Source organism: Aethina tumida, chromosome 3 (genome assembly GCF_024364675.1).
Source record: "Aethina tumida isolate Nest 87 chromosome 3, icAetTumi1.1, whole genome shotgun sequence".
Classification (NCBI taxonomy): domain Eukaryota; kingdom Metazoa; phylum Arthropoda; class Insecta; order Coleoptera; family Nitidulidae; genus Aethina; species Aethina tumida.
The window spans coordinates 25,512,455-25,528,478 of record NC_065437.1 but is presented as its reverse complement, the minus strand read 5'-3'; the positions used below and the strand labels follow the sequence as shown (position 1 = coordinate 25,528,478).

The 16,024-nt window shown below is 27.9% G+C and overlaps 4 protein-coding genes across 10 annotated transcripts in view; 2 read left to right on the top strand and 2 right to left on the bottom strand.

Moving 5' to 3' along the window:
- The first annotated feature begins 1,855 nt into the window (after positions 1-1,855).
- On the top strand, positions 1,856-12,002 carry LOC109594428 (choline transporter-like 2). 5 transcript variants are annotated; one of them, XM_020009644.2, is made up of 16 exons: positions 1,856-1,958; positions 3,186-3,290; positions 3,382-3,529; positions 5,163-5,213; positions 7,079-7,201; positions 7,264-7,424; positions 7,491-7,605; positions 8,052-8,230; positions 10,083-10,248; positions 10,304-10,499; positions 10,560-10,713; positions 10,769-10,871; positions 10,926-11,079; positions 11,134-11,425; positions 11,485-11,704; positions 11,814-12,002. In XM_020009644.2, exons 4-16 carry the CDS (start codon positions 5,183-5,185, stop codon positions 11,909-11,911), a joined length of 1,992 nt encoding a protein of 663 aa, XP_019865203.2. In that variant the 5' UTR covers positions 1,856-1,958; positions 3,186-3,290; positions 3,382-3,529; positions 5,163-5,182; the 3' UTR covers positions 11,912-12,002. The 5 variants fall into 5 exon arrangements, with proteins under 5 accessions (XP_019865203.2, XP_049820887.1, XP_049820890.1 ...); XM_049964930.1 differs by having other exon boundaries at positions 1,857-1,958; positions 5,160-5,213; XM_049964933.1 differs by lacking the exon at positions 8,052-8,230 and adding an exon at positions 8,768-8,892 and having other exon boundaries at positions 1,860-1,958; positions 5,160-5,213.
- Positions 12,003-12,082: 80 nt separating this feature from the next.
- Positions 12,083-13,577, bottom strand: LOC109594427 (endoplasmic reticulum lectin 1). The gene has a single exon (XM_020009643.2). It carries the CDS (start codon positions 13,488-13,490, stop codon positions 12,117-12,119), a length of 1,374 nt encoding a protein of 457 aa, XP_019865202.2. The 5' UTR covers positions 13,491-13,577; the 3' UTR covers positions 12,083-12,116.
- Positions 13,578-13,854: 277 nt separating this feature from the next.
- Positions 13,855-15,219, top strand: LOC109594407 (exosome complex component RRP4). Its single transcript, XM_020009628.2, has 5 exons — positions 13,855-14,031; positions 14,087-14,324; positions 14,376-14,510; positions 14,570-14,749; positions 14,806-15,219. The coding sequence occupies exons 1-5, from the start codon at positions 13,907-13,909 to the stop codon at positions 15,016-15,018; spliced, it is 891 nt and encodes a 296-aa protein (XP_019865187.1). The 5' UTR covers positions 13,855-13,906; the 3' UTR covers positions 15,019-15,219.
- A 39-nt stretch (positions 15,220-15,258) lies between these two features.
- LOC109594390 (uncharacterized) overlaps positions 15,259-16,024 on the bottom strand; it is a 57,779-nt gene continuing 57,013 nt past the window's right edge. For all 3 annotated transcript variants that reach the window (XM_049965346.1, XM_049965347.1, XM_020009614.2), the window contains exon 12: positions 15,259-15,970. In XM_049965346.1, the coding sequence (XP_049821303.1) occupies positions 15,819-15,970 (152 nt within the window). In that variant the 3' untranslated portion in view covers positions 15,259-15,818. The remainder of the gene's footprint in view (positions 15,971-16,024) is intronic.

Sequence of the window (16,024 nt, the reverse complement as noted above, 5' to 3'; positions counted from 1 at the left end):
TGTCACTTCAATATGATTTATAATGTATAATCGTCAATACAGGTATCTTAAAAACCAAAATTCAACCTATATTTTATAATTTAGACAATTATTTCTCAATAAATGCGATTTTTAAACACACACATGTCTAAACAAGTACAGTAATTTCTACGTAAATATAATTATTTATGGGTAATATTTGTTTAAAATACATAAAAATATTGTGGTATTCTACATACATACAAAATAAAGCTTCCAGAAATAAAAAAAAATGATTATTAACTATTATAAACATTGAAAATAAATTTTAGTGAATTGTAATACTGAGTTTTAAAATTATTTAAAAGTCAATAAATTTATGTAGAGAATACAATTGCTCATTATCTATCTGTCGAAGTGTTTGATCCCACTGAATTTTGAAAGGATATTTTATATGACAGAGGCGATGTGGCAAACTTGCAGACTTACTATCTTTGTCGTGCTTGATGTCTCTCTCAAATTGCAGTCGGATCAAACGTTTTTCTATCGGTATACTTCGGTGAACGACAAATTTAGTTAGTGACTAGATATTTGCATAAAGTTTATAAACAATAGATAAAAAGATTGTAAAATATTTTAATATAGTATGTTTTGGTTTGTACAATACTTTTAGCTTAGAACCTAATTACCATTATGTCCTATCCAAATTTTTTCTAGACTCTTTATAATGAGGTATTGTAATTGACATCTGGACGACAATTACTCTTTCTTTGTATTTTAAAATCTTATCTTGGGTTGCCGTCAATATACAATTATAAACACATAGGGAGCATATTATAATTTAATGGATATTGGATAATTTTGTATCTATAAATACAGAAAAATTATTTAAAGTATTAATTTTTTTACAATCTTTTTTTTTTTAAACTGTTTATTTGTTTCAGTTTTTTACCATAAATTGTATCTTTTCAAACATGTTGGAATACCATTCACAATTTCTACATATATTTTTTTAATTTATTTAATTAATTTTTTTTGTTAATTATAATAATTATTTTATTATATATATTGAAAATTTTTATAGTTTAAATGGATCATCGTCATTTGAACTTTCTAACAATTTTCATAGTGAATTCAATTACTTATTATCTATACTTTGGTGAACGACAAATTTAGTAAGTGAGTCAATATTTGCATAAAGTGTATAAACAATAGATAAAATGTTTGATAAACATTTTAATTAAGAAAGTCTTGGTTTGTACAATAATTTTAATTTAGCAGCTAATACTCTACCACTATTCCATTTCATAACTGAAATACCAAATTTTTTCTAGGTTTTTTATAATGTAACATGGGTATTGTTACTGAGATCTCGACCACAATTACTATTTATTTTAAAATCTGATTGCCATCAATATTGACATTTTATTTATCAATGTTGATAAAAAATATAAAGAGCATATTAAAAGATACTTTTTTCTATGAATACTGAAAAATTATTAAAAGTAATTCATATTTTTTCGTTTATTTGTTTAAATTTGTTGCTATAAATTCTGTCCCTACAACGTTGTTTTAAATGCTTAGATAGTAAAATATGCAGTATTACTATTTATTTTTAATTTTTGTTATCAATCATTTTAATACGAGGGAATAGGAATTATAAAACAAATGTTGAAAATATAAGTTGTTTTGAGGGACACCCAGTTTTATTACAAATGTATATATTAATAATATACTTAATATGCGTTTATTTTTAGCATTGTTTAAATTTTCCAAATACAAATCAAAAACGGTCGAATAGATAAGCCGATAATTTAATAATATATTAGTTGGGAAACGGAAAATTGTGAAGTAACTGTGATAGACTCACTAGTCTTCCACACAGTGCCTTGTAAGTTTATTTTCGTACCGAACATCCTACGGACTGGATGCATAGTAGAGAATATATTTTTGTATGTGTATAGTTGACATATGTTTTCAAAAAGTCGACTAGTCAAAAGGTATGTTGTGATTTTCTTATAATAAAGGTATATTATTATTAAATTTGTTTATGTTGACCATAACAATTAATTATGATAATAATATAATTAAATTAACACTATTTTCATTACAAAACCAACATGAAATAAGTGAAAGTTGCATAAAACTTTGGTACGATAGATGATTATAATAATTTGACGCCGGATTGTCTAGACTTTAGACAGAGAAATAGGGAAAGAAACATCTCCTATATTGATCAGATCACTTTCAAAACAACATTGTCGTTGCAAAGGAGATTAACCATATTTTTGTATATTTAATTAAGTGGAAAACAAGTAAGTTATTTATATATGTTAAAATAGATGATAACTGTTATAATACATGGAAATTAGTTAGGTTTAAGCTTATTTTGTTTAAGGCGTTTATTTAAATTAGTAGTAAGTATACATGTGTATGTTTGCTGAAAGCATGTGATTAATATTATAATTGTAACAATACAATTGTGTAATTAATTAATATATAAGTTTTAATGTTTAGTGCAAGTTATTTAAAAATTTTCACATGTAAGTATTATTAACTATTAAAATTAATATATTATATATTAGTCATAATTTACAAATATTTATACTATGGTGATTCATTGTAATGAGTTCCACGATCTCTTCTTTGATTTTGAAATAGGAGTTATAACTTCCATGCTAGGGAACAAAAAAATGTGGTCCCCGAATTACGCTTTATATGTTGTATTTAACTTTTGTTTATGTAAATTTTATTCAGTATTTATATTTCTGATTGTTATTGAAATGTATTTATTAAATTTGAATTCTGAGTCTTAAAAAACATTCAACAAAATATAATTTGTAATGTGGGCCCCGAATTGCGCTTCATATGTTGTATTTAACTTTTGTTTATTATGTAAATTTTATTCAGTATTTATATTTCCGATTATTATTGAAATGTATTTATTAAATTTGAATTCTGTGTCTTAAAAAAACATTCAACAAAATATAATTTGTAATGGATATAAATCCTTAAAGAGATCTAAATTAATTTAATTTATTTCAACCATAAATAACACTTTCAGAACTGTAACAACAGAAATATTTAATATTAGAAAGTTTCCTAATTTAGAAAAATTAATCAAAAGAAAAGAACGACTTTCGTTTGTTTAGAATCGCCTCCAACAAACGCTCAGTAAGTAAGAATGAAGTGAAATTAATTAATTGGGACGTCCCACTTATTTCTAGCAAGCCGGCCAGTCGTCATGGTTTAGAGGAAGCTAATAAAACCATTGTGTACAAATCCAATGCGACAACACAAAAACACTGTGTCGAAATCGGAAGAGTGAATGTGTAAGTGCATGGTGTCGTGGATTGAAATTAATAAGTTACAATTTCCAAGGTTGCGCTCGACAGTAAATCGTGTTTTTAAATCTATTTGTAGTGTACTCTTATTTCCTGAAGATTGAATACCTGTGTAACTACCTGTTGCTGTTCGCATATTATCCAGTTTTGTTGTGAAACGTGCTTGCAAGTAAGACAAACGATGGACGTAGTGAGTGTATGAGCGTACCTAGTGGAAATGACATTTAGTAAGTTCATGTTTTTTGAATGTTATTAAATTGCAAATTGTATTATCAGCTGTTTGCAGTTTAGCATTTAATCTGGTACTTATTAAGGTCTAGGTCAAATTTGAAATTTGTTTGTACTAATCCTCTATACAGTGGGTGTATTTTAATGGGATCAAAAATGATTTTGATAATAATGTTTTATTAAACTCAGAACGTGTATACGTAAAAAATATGTTCCTAAATATAACTGTTTATTATTTTGAATGAATTTGTGTCTATTACGTCTTTATTATATAAATTATAATTACCATTGACTTACACATATTTGATTTAATTTTACAGTTTAAATTGTCGATATTAATAATAATTCAGGTTAATTATTTCATTACTTTCTTTTACATGTATGAGCACATATTTGGTCAATATATTGTGTTTATCAGTATTAGTAATACTATTGTAATAATTAATCGATGTTGTTTATTATGAGAATCTATACGTACGTAGTAGTCATAATTATTAACCTTTAAAAAATTGTGTACTTTTTTATTTTTCAATGGATATGATATTATTTTCTCTGTGAATTCATATCGATTATTTTTATAAGGTGAAACTGTTATAATTCAGCGTTATCAAGACTAAGAGAAATAAGAAGAGATGGTTAAGATTATAAGGCTAAATAAATCAATCGTTTCTCGTATTATCGAAAAATTTAGAGAAACTGGCCAAGTGGTAGCTACAAAATAAATTGTCTGAGTTTCAAATATTTGAATGTCAAAAACAATATAATCTTATCGCCATGTGAAATTAAGAAAAACCTGAAGGGGATGGGACTTGCTAAAATTAGTTTAAGGTCTGTGTGTATGATCAGATTCATTGGAGGTATGGTTGAAACATTTAAAAACTTACTATAATAATGATCATTACTGCATGTACATTAGAGTGGGCCAAAAAAATGACTTTAATTTCCTACAAAAATATATGGGCATTTTATAATATTTACTTATATGCGAATTATAAAATTTAGAAGTAAAACAGAAATTTTTGTTAAATCTTTCAAACGTTGACCTCCGATATCTTCTAAAATTGTGAGATACCTTTTTTGTAAGGTATTCTATTATTTACAAACAATGTAAATAAAAATTTTCTGTACGATCAAGTAATCTTGTGGTAACTCGATAAATCACTTTGTCAGAATTATAATTAATAATAACCGCAAAGTTTAACAGAACAAATAAAATAGTATTTTTCAAAAAAGAATTTTTGGTAATTTTTTTAATCTAGTTTGGATAATCATAATGGGTAAAAAATTACTTCCTAGAATTTGTGTGATTATAATTATCTAACAACACGTTGACGCACCAATTTTAGAAAAGCACTTGAAGCCTTAATCTGAATTCTTGATGTATTTAATCTCTCATTGATAATTGATATACTTTACTTAATTTCTCCTATTATATACAAAATTTAATGTTTTATTTTTGATTATTTTAGAAACAATTAAGGATATTATTTTTTTAAAACTTCACTAGCGAAGAATCATCCATACTGGTTTTATTCTAAACAGAAAAGTTAATTAACGAACATCATTATTTTAAGATAAGCAATTTTATATATGATAACCAAGATAAGATACAATTTTGTTTTGTTGCAGTAGAAACGTGAACGGGAAAAGCCATGGCGAAATCAACAGCTGTAGAAGATCTCGGTGAGTAATACTTTAAGTGAGTTGTAATTTTCCAAAACTTAAACAAAAATACAGTGAATAATTGTGAAATTATTACTAATTGACTTCGGATATGAATCACATATTTACAAGTAGTTATTGTTAAGTCAATGTCCTATTGAATTTAAATAAGTTACTATGTATTTTTCTGATGTGCAAGGTTTTGTTATATACCGAAAATTCAAACATAACTCTTGTATATTCAAAGGAAATTGATTAGTGTTCACTTAATAACTAAATAATTTTAATCAGATAGATTGTTATCCATTAATTGATGTCATCTAAAAGACATAATTACATATTGATAATAAATCGAAATACACGTTGATAAAAAAATGACTTTTTCATATGTTATTTTTTGCCAACTAAATAAAAAACTAATTCTTATTTCATTGTTGTAAAAATTTGACATATGGAAAGTCAAAGTAATTTTAAAGATGCAATTCCATCCTCGAGTACACAAAATGAACATCCACAGGAATTTTACAAAAAGAATCCTGATTTGGAATCAAAAACATTTGAATTTGATTATGGTACGTAGAAAAATTAAAATATCGTCTGTGGAAACTTATAATTCTAATTCTGGTTATTTTATCTATTATCTTAATCGAATTAATACATCAACGAGACAAAACTAGTTAAACAAATAATATATAGCAATTTATTCGTCTAAAATAGTTTTTAAGTTTTTACGTCTTAAAGATGATTGTTCATATATTAATAATAACATTTTTAATGCCAGTTCTAAACTTAAAACTAAAATAAATCAATTTATAAAATATTGAAACCATTAACAATTAGAACTAAGTATTAAAAAATATTAATATTTAATAATCATATTTGTAACATTATACACAGACATTAAACAACCTAAATTACCAATTTATGTTTATTTATGGTCCACATTGTATAATATGAATATGTATTTAACTTTTGCATCCGCATGTGCAGTACTTACCAAAATACTTGAAATTTTTGAAAATTTTATATTAAAATCTACCTGTTGAATAATGAAATTGTTAATAATTTTAGAAGGTATGTGCGAAATTATCGTACCATTTTATTATTTTTGTTTCAATTTTTTTTATTATTTTAATGAAACACTTTATTTTTTAACAAATAAAAAACTTATTTTATTGGTATATCATATTAATATAATGAGGTGACTCTATATTTCAGAATTATTTGCGAAATAGTGTTGAGCCTTAACTCCAAACGGTCCGAAATATCAAATTGCTTAACACCCCTTTTATAAAAATAAAAAAAAGAATTTTTGTTTTTTTTTTTTCAAACGAAACATTAGTCAGGGACATAATTACACAAAAAATTTGTCACACCCTTAGTGAAACATAGTAATAAATAGTAGTAAAACATATTAAAGTATCCATATTTATGTTCATCCAATAGTAAATTATGTTTTTAAAACAGTGCACATTATATAAAAATAGCTTATCATTAAATATGATATTAGATGATTATTATAGATCTTATATGGCTAGATTATAAAATGATTGTAATGATGAAACTGTTTGTTAACTACCAGTCTCAAAACCAAATATTTATTAAACTGGTGCTAATAAAACGCGTAAATCATGTAAATAATACACATTGTACGAAAGCGAAAACCAACGTGCGAATGTTAAATGTGAACGTGAGCGACCGAAACCGTGTTTGTTATATCTCAATATTTAGAATATGACATCCAAAAAAGCGTATAAATATTCAAGTAAGTTGTATTAATTGAACTGTATAGAAAAATTAAAACACATAGTTACAAGTAACTGAAAATATTTTCGCATCCATTAAATTTTATTACATTATTTGACTGGGTTATGTACTTTTTACAGGACCGCCGTTAAAATTTGACCCCCAATTCAACGGACCCTTAAAAAACAGGTCGTGTACAGATATAATATGTCTACTTCTCTTCCTTGTGTTCATCGTAGTCTGGATTGGATTGGGTGTAATAGGTGACTTTCTGTGAATTAACGAGACTACATTCCAGTTAATATCGATTATCTGAATATTTTAGGCATAAGCAAAGGAGATCCACAATTGCTACTAGCACCGAAGGACAGCAACGGGCGAAGATGTGGCATGGACGAGGGTGTTACAGATAAACCTTATTTGTTTTTCTTTGACCTCACTGCTTGCTTGGTACCAAGTATACCACCTAAGTGCCAAACACCACAGGTGAAATTTTATTATTAGATTTTGTTATTAATGCCATTGATAATTGATATTGTTTTTCGTCTTTAGATATGTGTATCGAAATGTCCGAACGATAATTACGTTAAAAATAATTATGGTAAACTCGATCCGGAATATATTTATAATTCCATGGAACCAAATTGGTATATGAAGAGTCATCCAGGTAAGTTATTATTTCAAAAATAAACAACACGAAAATGTAATTATCACAAATTAAGTATTGATAAACTTCTAAAAATTTATATATATTTTGTGTGCGTGATTATATAAATTAAATTATATAAATCACATATAAATACCAAATTTATGATTTACAATATGTTATTAGAAACATATGGTTTTGAACAATCCTTAAGCACTTGATTTTAAATTCGAAACCTCTTTGGGAAAATTTTTATTATTTAATCTTAAAACAGTTTCTACTACTAATAATAAATAATAAAGCTAATTATTAATTTAAAATACACGTAAAACGTAATTATTAAACAATAATTTTATTTTCTAATAACGCTGAAATGCTTATGGATTTTTTTCATAAAAATTCTATTTTAATACTCAAAGTTTATGAAGCTATTTGTTTTTACATTTGCATAATTTGGTTTTTCTTAGTTTTAAACCGCTGCCTTTATAATGTTGCTGACAGGAAAGCGTTTAAAATTGGAGGAAAACATTATGACGATGATGAAATAGCTGTGTTTAAAAAACAATTAGCCTCTACTGAAATGTGGGCTACAATGGCTGTTCAAAACGGCATATCAGTAATCACGAACGACACTAAGATTATACAGGTACAAATAGTGGGTTTTGATTTAATACAATTGTTAGTTTAGGGATTTTAAGACAAACAGAAGCGACTTTTTAGGTTTGATTTAAGATATGTAAAATTAGCATCTTAAAATTGGTTCTAAATGTATTAAGACAATTGCTCTAAATATACAGTAGGAAAAGCGTTTGACCCGTCTGACTCTAGAGAGAGACATCGTGCTCGACGGAGACTTACTGTCTCTATCGTACGTTATGTCTCTGTCAAGATTCAGATGAATCAAACTCTTTTGGTACTGTATCTGTATACTGAAAAGATCATAAGTTGTAGGAGATATATTTATGGGACAATTTTCTGATTATATTACGTTACATTTAAAATAATGGGTACGACATTTTAAGATGTTAGTTAGACATATTAATTAATTTTACACCAATGTTAAGTATATGGTACCATGACATACATTTTTCTGATAACATATTTGTATTAATTTACTAACTTGCCATCAAGCTTTTATACTTTGTAGCTATTCTAATTTTTAACATCATTCTTTACTTTCTAGTCCAAGATAGGTGTATTCCATATCTTGAAGAATTTAAGAATATTGAAAACTTTTTAACCGACGTAAATATTGATAAGTTACATACGGCTGTAAAAAATATAAAGCTACTTTCCGACTCTGAGCAGGTAGACCAATATATTAAACTTATTTTCTTTAATTTTTTGCTTTTGTGTTTATTTATGTTTTGTTTTTTATTATGTTTCCAAAGCATGTGTGTGTTTTAATACATTTTTATGATATATTAGGCAAATGCAAGAATTATCATTATTGCATATATTTTTATACCAGATACAAAATATTCTAATTACGGATTACATCTAGATATTAATAATTTCCAAATAATTTTTTTTTTAAATAAGATAAAACTTCACTAATTATTAATATAACTTCGTTATCTTCATGTGAATACCTGAATTTAATTTTTTGTGAATAAGAAAACAGTAAAAATTAATTATTTTTCTACTCTTTTAACAATTTCATATTCTTGTATTAATAATTTAGGTTTCTTTTAACTGCTTGCTTTTTTATGCTAACCTACGTTTATTTAGACACATTTATTTAAATAGATCATTTTTAATTTGGTCGGCTCCTGCAGAAATAAAATATATTACTTATTATTACAAATATATTGCTTATTATTACAAATTTAATTTGGGAGTTGATATAAATTGAAAATTATCTATGTGTAGTAGGGTGAGTCAAAAAAATCGATTATTTCTTTTAATTTCCGACACTGAAAAGTTGGTTCGTAGGCACCTTTAAAAAATGCTCACCAAAAGATGAGCTCTTAATTTTAATAGGAAGGTCCTCATCTCAGCTAACTATTAAAATCAGTACGTAAAGTAATCTATTAACTACAAGACCTTTTTTGTAGAATGTTTAATTTTCTACAAAAATATATGTTGACATTTTATAATGTTTATTTATCTACAAGATATAAAATTTAGAAGTAAAAATGAAAATTTTGTTAAATTCTTAAAACTTAGATCTCCGATATCTTCTAAAAGGTAAAAGTTATTAGAAAATTGTAAGGTAACTTTTTTATAGATTATTCAATATCCTAAAAAAATGTAAATATAAATTTTCTTGACGATCCAGTAATGGATTTTGCCATATGGAACTGATGAAAAAATGGAAAACTGAGATGAGCTCATCTTTGGAGACCATTTTCTGAAGGAACTAATTTTTCAATGTGGGCAGTTAAAAAAAATAATCGATTTGTGTGTAGTAATTAATCTTACATTTGTGTTGGTTGGTTGGTTGAAGAATGTAACTAGTACGTACGTCCATCTAAATGCAAATAATACGATTTTAGTTTGGTCAAGTTGTCGTTAAAGACATAATTTATTCCTGGTGGAAGATACTGATTGGAGCTGGTGGAGCAGTTCTAGTATGTTTGTTGTATGTTTTCATGTTAAGATTCATAGCTGGAATAATGGTTTGGATATCCATATTTGGAATAGTGGCATTGACTTCTGCAGGTATATTAAATTAAATTAATTGTAATATTTAAATCTATAATGGTATAATTTTTAGGAGTGTATTTTACACAAAAAATGTATAGAGAAGCATTGGAAAAATCAACAGGAAATGAAGGAATCATAACCGAAAAGCACTTGTGGCTACTTGGCCTAATAGTTTTATCAGTTGTTTTAGTTATTATTTTATTGGTTATTATTTTCTTACGAAAAAGAATTGTTCTTGCGATTGCTCTTATTAAGGAAAGCAGCAAGTAATTACTTTATAAGTAACAAACTGGAATCACTATCATAATAATTAAAATTATTTATAGGGCTGTAAGTTCAGTAACTTCAATATTCATTTTCCCTTTGATTCCGTGGATTCTACAAGCAGGAGTATTTGCTTACGCGTTAATTGTAGGATTGTACTTAGCTACAACTGGCAATCCAATTTATAAATATAAAGATATGGGTTCCACTAAATGTGTAAGTATGATTTGTATCCTAATGATGTATTGATGTACAAAAAAAATAATTTTAGCCACACATTGGACAACCATGTGCGCCAAATACAACAACTTCAATGGAATGCTCTTGCGATTTTGTTGGGACGGAAACTACGTCATATTATACATATATGCAAGGTAAATTTAATAATTTAATAAAAGATAATAGTTGAAAACATTTTGCATTTTTAGTTTTTAATCTATTCGGTTTCTTTTGGTTAATCTTCTCCGCATCTGCGTTTGGTCAAATGGTTTTGGCCGGAGTGTTTTCTCAATGGTACTGGACATTTAAAAAACGCAATCTGCCATTCTTTGCAGTATCATCGGCAACCTATAGAACCTTACGGTATGAATGATTGGCGTGTGGTTTCATGTATGTATATTACTTGTTTTGTTTCAGATATCATGTTGGTACTTTAGCATTTGGATCCCTTATTATTGCCATTTGTCGTATGATTAGGGTGTTCTTGGAATACCTCGATCACAAATTGAAAAAATACGATAATGCATTAACAAGAGCCATTCTCTGTTGCTTGAAATGTTTCTTTTGGTGTCTTGAAAAGTTTTTGAAGTTCATTAATAAAAACGCGTACATTATGTGCGCAATTCATGGAAAGAACTTTTGTACCAGCGCTAAGGATGCCTTTGGTCTATTGATGAGGAATATTTTAAGAGTTTTTGTATTGGATAAGGTTAGCAACATGGATTATATACATTACATTAGTACAATATTAATGTCGTTTATTTTTAGGTGACCGATTTTCTCTTTTTCCTCAGCAAACTGTTAATAACTTTAGGAGTAGGATCTGTAGCATATGTATTCTTTGCAACTGATCTCACAGGAATAGATAATTCCAATATAACATATGGTCTGGTACCTGTTATTGTGATAATGATAATTACTTACCTTATAACTATCGTCTTCTTCAATGTATACAGTATGGCTGTTGATACTTTATTCCTTTGCTTCTGTAAGTATTTAAATATTGCTTTTACAGAATGCAAAAACGTTTACATAATTCAATTTTAAATTAAACTCGAGATTTTATTTAAAATTATAAAGCTATATTTTATTTTTAGTGGAGGATTGTGAACGAAATGATGGAAGTCCTGAAAAACCCTACTTCATGTCAAAGTCTTTAATGAATGTCTTGGGTAAAAAGAATAAGCATCAGTAACACTGTCTGAAAGGAACCATATTAGTGATATTTTACCAAAAAACATTTTTTAATTATTTTAAATACATTAACATTATTTTAATTATAATATATGAATATAAATATAAATATAGAACGTTGTTTTTTTATGGAATTAAAACAAGTATAATTGGACAAAAAATAAAAATACAATTTTTAGAAACAAAACAAAATATATTAAAAAAAATTATAGTCTTATATTTACAGCAGTTTCATCATTATCTGTTACATCACTGTTATCCTCAACAAGTCCATTTTCATCTGCAGCGGCCAAAATGTCACAAATTAATGGCGACTCAACACCCAAAATATATTCACAATATCTAGGTTCAAGCAAATACAGCGACACAGCACTAAGACTAGTAGTATCCAAGCACTTCAGTTTAACTTCAGTCTGTCTAGGTTTTCCTGTTTTGTCACAAATCTCTCCATTCGAATAAAAATGTGACAGCTGTTTTCTTTCACCCACAGGTTTTGGTTTCTTGTGGGGATGTGTTTTGATCCATTCAAGATGGGCTGCTTTATCAAAAACTCCCAGTTTTATTGAGCTTTTTGTCCCATCCTTTTCAGTGTGATACTGTTCCACAGACTTTCCATAGCAAAATTCATATTTCCACCAACCTGTTCCACCATTCAAACAATTTTTTCCTGACAAAAAATTTTTCACTGGTGATGAATCCATGACTGGCTTCTTTGTGGACTGTTTCACAGAATCTTTTATGAATTCTACTTTAATACGGTCAAAGTCTGTGTTTCTCCTTAACTTAGCACTTTCAGCCTTCATTTTTAGTAAGCTATAAGGTTTGTCACCACTACCATCAAGAGGTATGCAATTAATTTTATTTTCTCCAGTTTCTTTTGGTTTATATTTTGGATGGATGCATAGAAGAGGTGACAAGATGATGATCTCATACTGGCATGTCGACGTTTCTTTCAAAGAATAAACTTCATTTTTTCCATGGATGTAACATACATACAAAACTTTGGTGAGTCGAGGTTTGTTTTCATTTAAATCACAAAGGGTTCCATTATCCATCACAACTTCCAGATAAGGCAGATTCACATTATCAATTTTTTTCAATGGAATTTGATGATTTTTGTCTTGTTCCTCTAGTTTCATGTTACTGAGAAGCTTATCAAAAGATTTACTGTCCCACTGTCCCAATTTGTATTCTTGAAGTTTCACTTTTTTACCTTCCCTATCCTCATGGTACTGCCTTATAAATCTTCCATGACAGACTTCATAGGTCCAGTACGATTCAATTCTGTATGAACATGATGACTGTGTAAATAATGGTGCAATTAATTCTAAAGCTGTTGGACCATCATATTTCTCATCTTCTTGTGTTTCTTTCTGTTGGATGCTAGGTAATATACAGCGATATTTCTCCTGATCAGATGATGTGACAATAATTTGTTCGTTGTTAGTGATATCCTCCTCAAATTTACTCCCTGGCCAAGCGATATCAAACAGCACCGTATCATCGAAGCCCTTCAGATCTTGTTGTGCACGGGCAAACACTAATAATTTTAAAGTGAAAAATAACCACCACGAACACATTTTTATTGTGACTTCAGCTTGGACATCTTCAATTAATATTTAAAACTGCCATGACGTGACAACCCCGGATTGGATTGATTAAATGTCAACAAAACTGTAAACGTCAAAATTCAGGTGTGCCAATCCACAGGGTAACAGTGAAACTTAAAAAAAGCACTAAACGAAACATTTATTTATTTTACAAACAATTATATTATTGTATATTATTGGTGTAGGTCCTTATAGAAATTATTAACTACTTATTTTGATAACTTAATAATCCTTAGTAATTCTAAAAAAATATATTTTTCATGTGTGTTGCGTCATTTTAAATTGCCCGCCGTCAAATACCGGTTAGCCGGAAATTTTGGTGTTCTGTAGTAAACATAAATGTGTTTTGGATATAACCTAACATAACCTTAATTATTTTAATAAACATGTCTCAAAAAATTCACATCCGATTAGCGACGAACAGAGTGAATACGAATGTAACTATAAATAACAGAATTCCTCCAATATTTACGCCTGGACAGATAATTACTCCTCAAAATGAATTTATGAGGTTAGTTTTAGTAAATGTAAATTTCCCACAAAAAATAATACAAATGTATTTGCAGAGGACATGGAACTTATGAAGAAGACGGTAATTTAAAGTCATCCGTTGCTGGAGTCAGGGAACAAGTTAATAATTTGATATCAATACGTCCATTAAAAAGTAGGTATAATGGGGAGGTTGGTGATGTCGTTGTGGGTAGAATAACAGAAGTACAGCAAAAGAGATGGAAAGTGGAAACAAATTCAAAATTAGATTCTGTCTTACTTTTATCATCAGTCAACTTACCAGGTGGTGAACTGGTATGTTTTAAAAGAGTGTTTAATTTGATGTAATCAACTTTTAATTTCTAGAGAAGAAGGTCAGTAGAAGATGAACATATGATGAGGCAGTATCTCCAAGAAGGTGATTTAATTAGTGCAGAAGTTCAAAGTGTGTTTACAGATGGATCACTTTCTTTACACACAAGAAGTTTAAAGTATGGAAAGGTAATATGAATTGGTTTAGTCTGAAAAAAATATATTTATTATATTTTATTAAATATTAGTTAGGTCAAGGTACTATGGTCAAAGTATATCCATCTTTAATTAAAAGAAGTAAAACACATTTTCATAATTTGCCAATTGGTGCAAGTGTAATTTTGGGAAATAATGGTTTCATATGGATTTGTCCATCTATCAATAATTCAGAGGATAGTGTTGGAGGGTTTATACAAAATTTAGAAGAGGTACATTATATTATTTCTAAAATTTCTTATAACTAATAACTTATAAAACCTTTTAGGTTATTCCAAGACAAGAAAGGGAAACCATAGCAAGGTTACGCAACTGTATCTTAGCATTAACACAAAGTAAAATGTTGTTATATGATACAAGTATTCTTTATGCATTTGAAGAATCTATGAAGTACCAAGTTGCTGAACTATTAGTGCCTGAGGCAATGGTAGATGTTGCCCTTTTGACACAACAAAGATTGTGTATGATTGATGCTGATTAAGGACAATATAAATTTAATAAACTTGTTTTTCATAATAAATCCCAATTTTGTTAATTGAATTAATTGAATATGATATTTTGGGATGACATTTTTAAAAGTTGTTATTAATTGAAAGAATTGCGTTTTCACAATAAATTTCTTAAAGAATTGGCAATAAAATCTAATGGTTACATGTTTGATTAAATATTATATAATACATAATTTGTAAGGTAATAAGAAATAAACAAAACAACATATAAAATTAATATTTATTTAAAATTATTATTTAAGGCATTAATTGTTTAATATAAAATAGTATAAATAGTTTTCTTAAATTTAGTTATTTACACAAAACTCATTTAAACAAATAAATAAAATAAATAATCTATAAGAATATCACTAAAGATACAGACCAATCATCTTACCGGTACAAAATTTGTTCCAGGAACAAAAGTCAGTGCGTTAAAGGAAATGTTTGCCACGTTTCGTGTTAAAAGAGATCAAAGAGTACAGTATTTTTTGTAACGGTAAAATTCATATTTAGTGATTCCTATTATGTCACAGATGAAAGCTTTCCCGCCACCAAAGGCCGCCACCTACCCGAAAATTCAGTTACTTATTTCTAAGTTATTGCGTCATTTGTTTTTGGGAATATCCCGATTTAATGATGTTTCTTCTCGAGTTAATGGCTTGGAACTTCGCCTCAACTCAACAGAAAGATCAAGCGCGTTGTCGCACATACATTCGTACTTATACATAAATACTGGGAAATATTCTAATAATTAAAGCACCAGAGTGTCTATTTCATATTTGATTCATGTTCAGGCAATGTGTTTTCCTGGATTAAGCCACTTCTTCATGTAATAGCAGAACAGGGTGCTGATGTAGAGGAGAACTAATAAGGCACATGTTACTCCTAAGGCGAGCACTGATGTTTTTGTCGGACATGGCTCGATAATAGTCACGGTTTTATCTAAAAAATAAATGATATTAATATCCACGTTGTATATTTAAAGTGTTGTTTAAT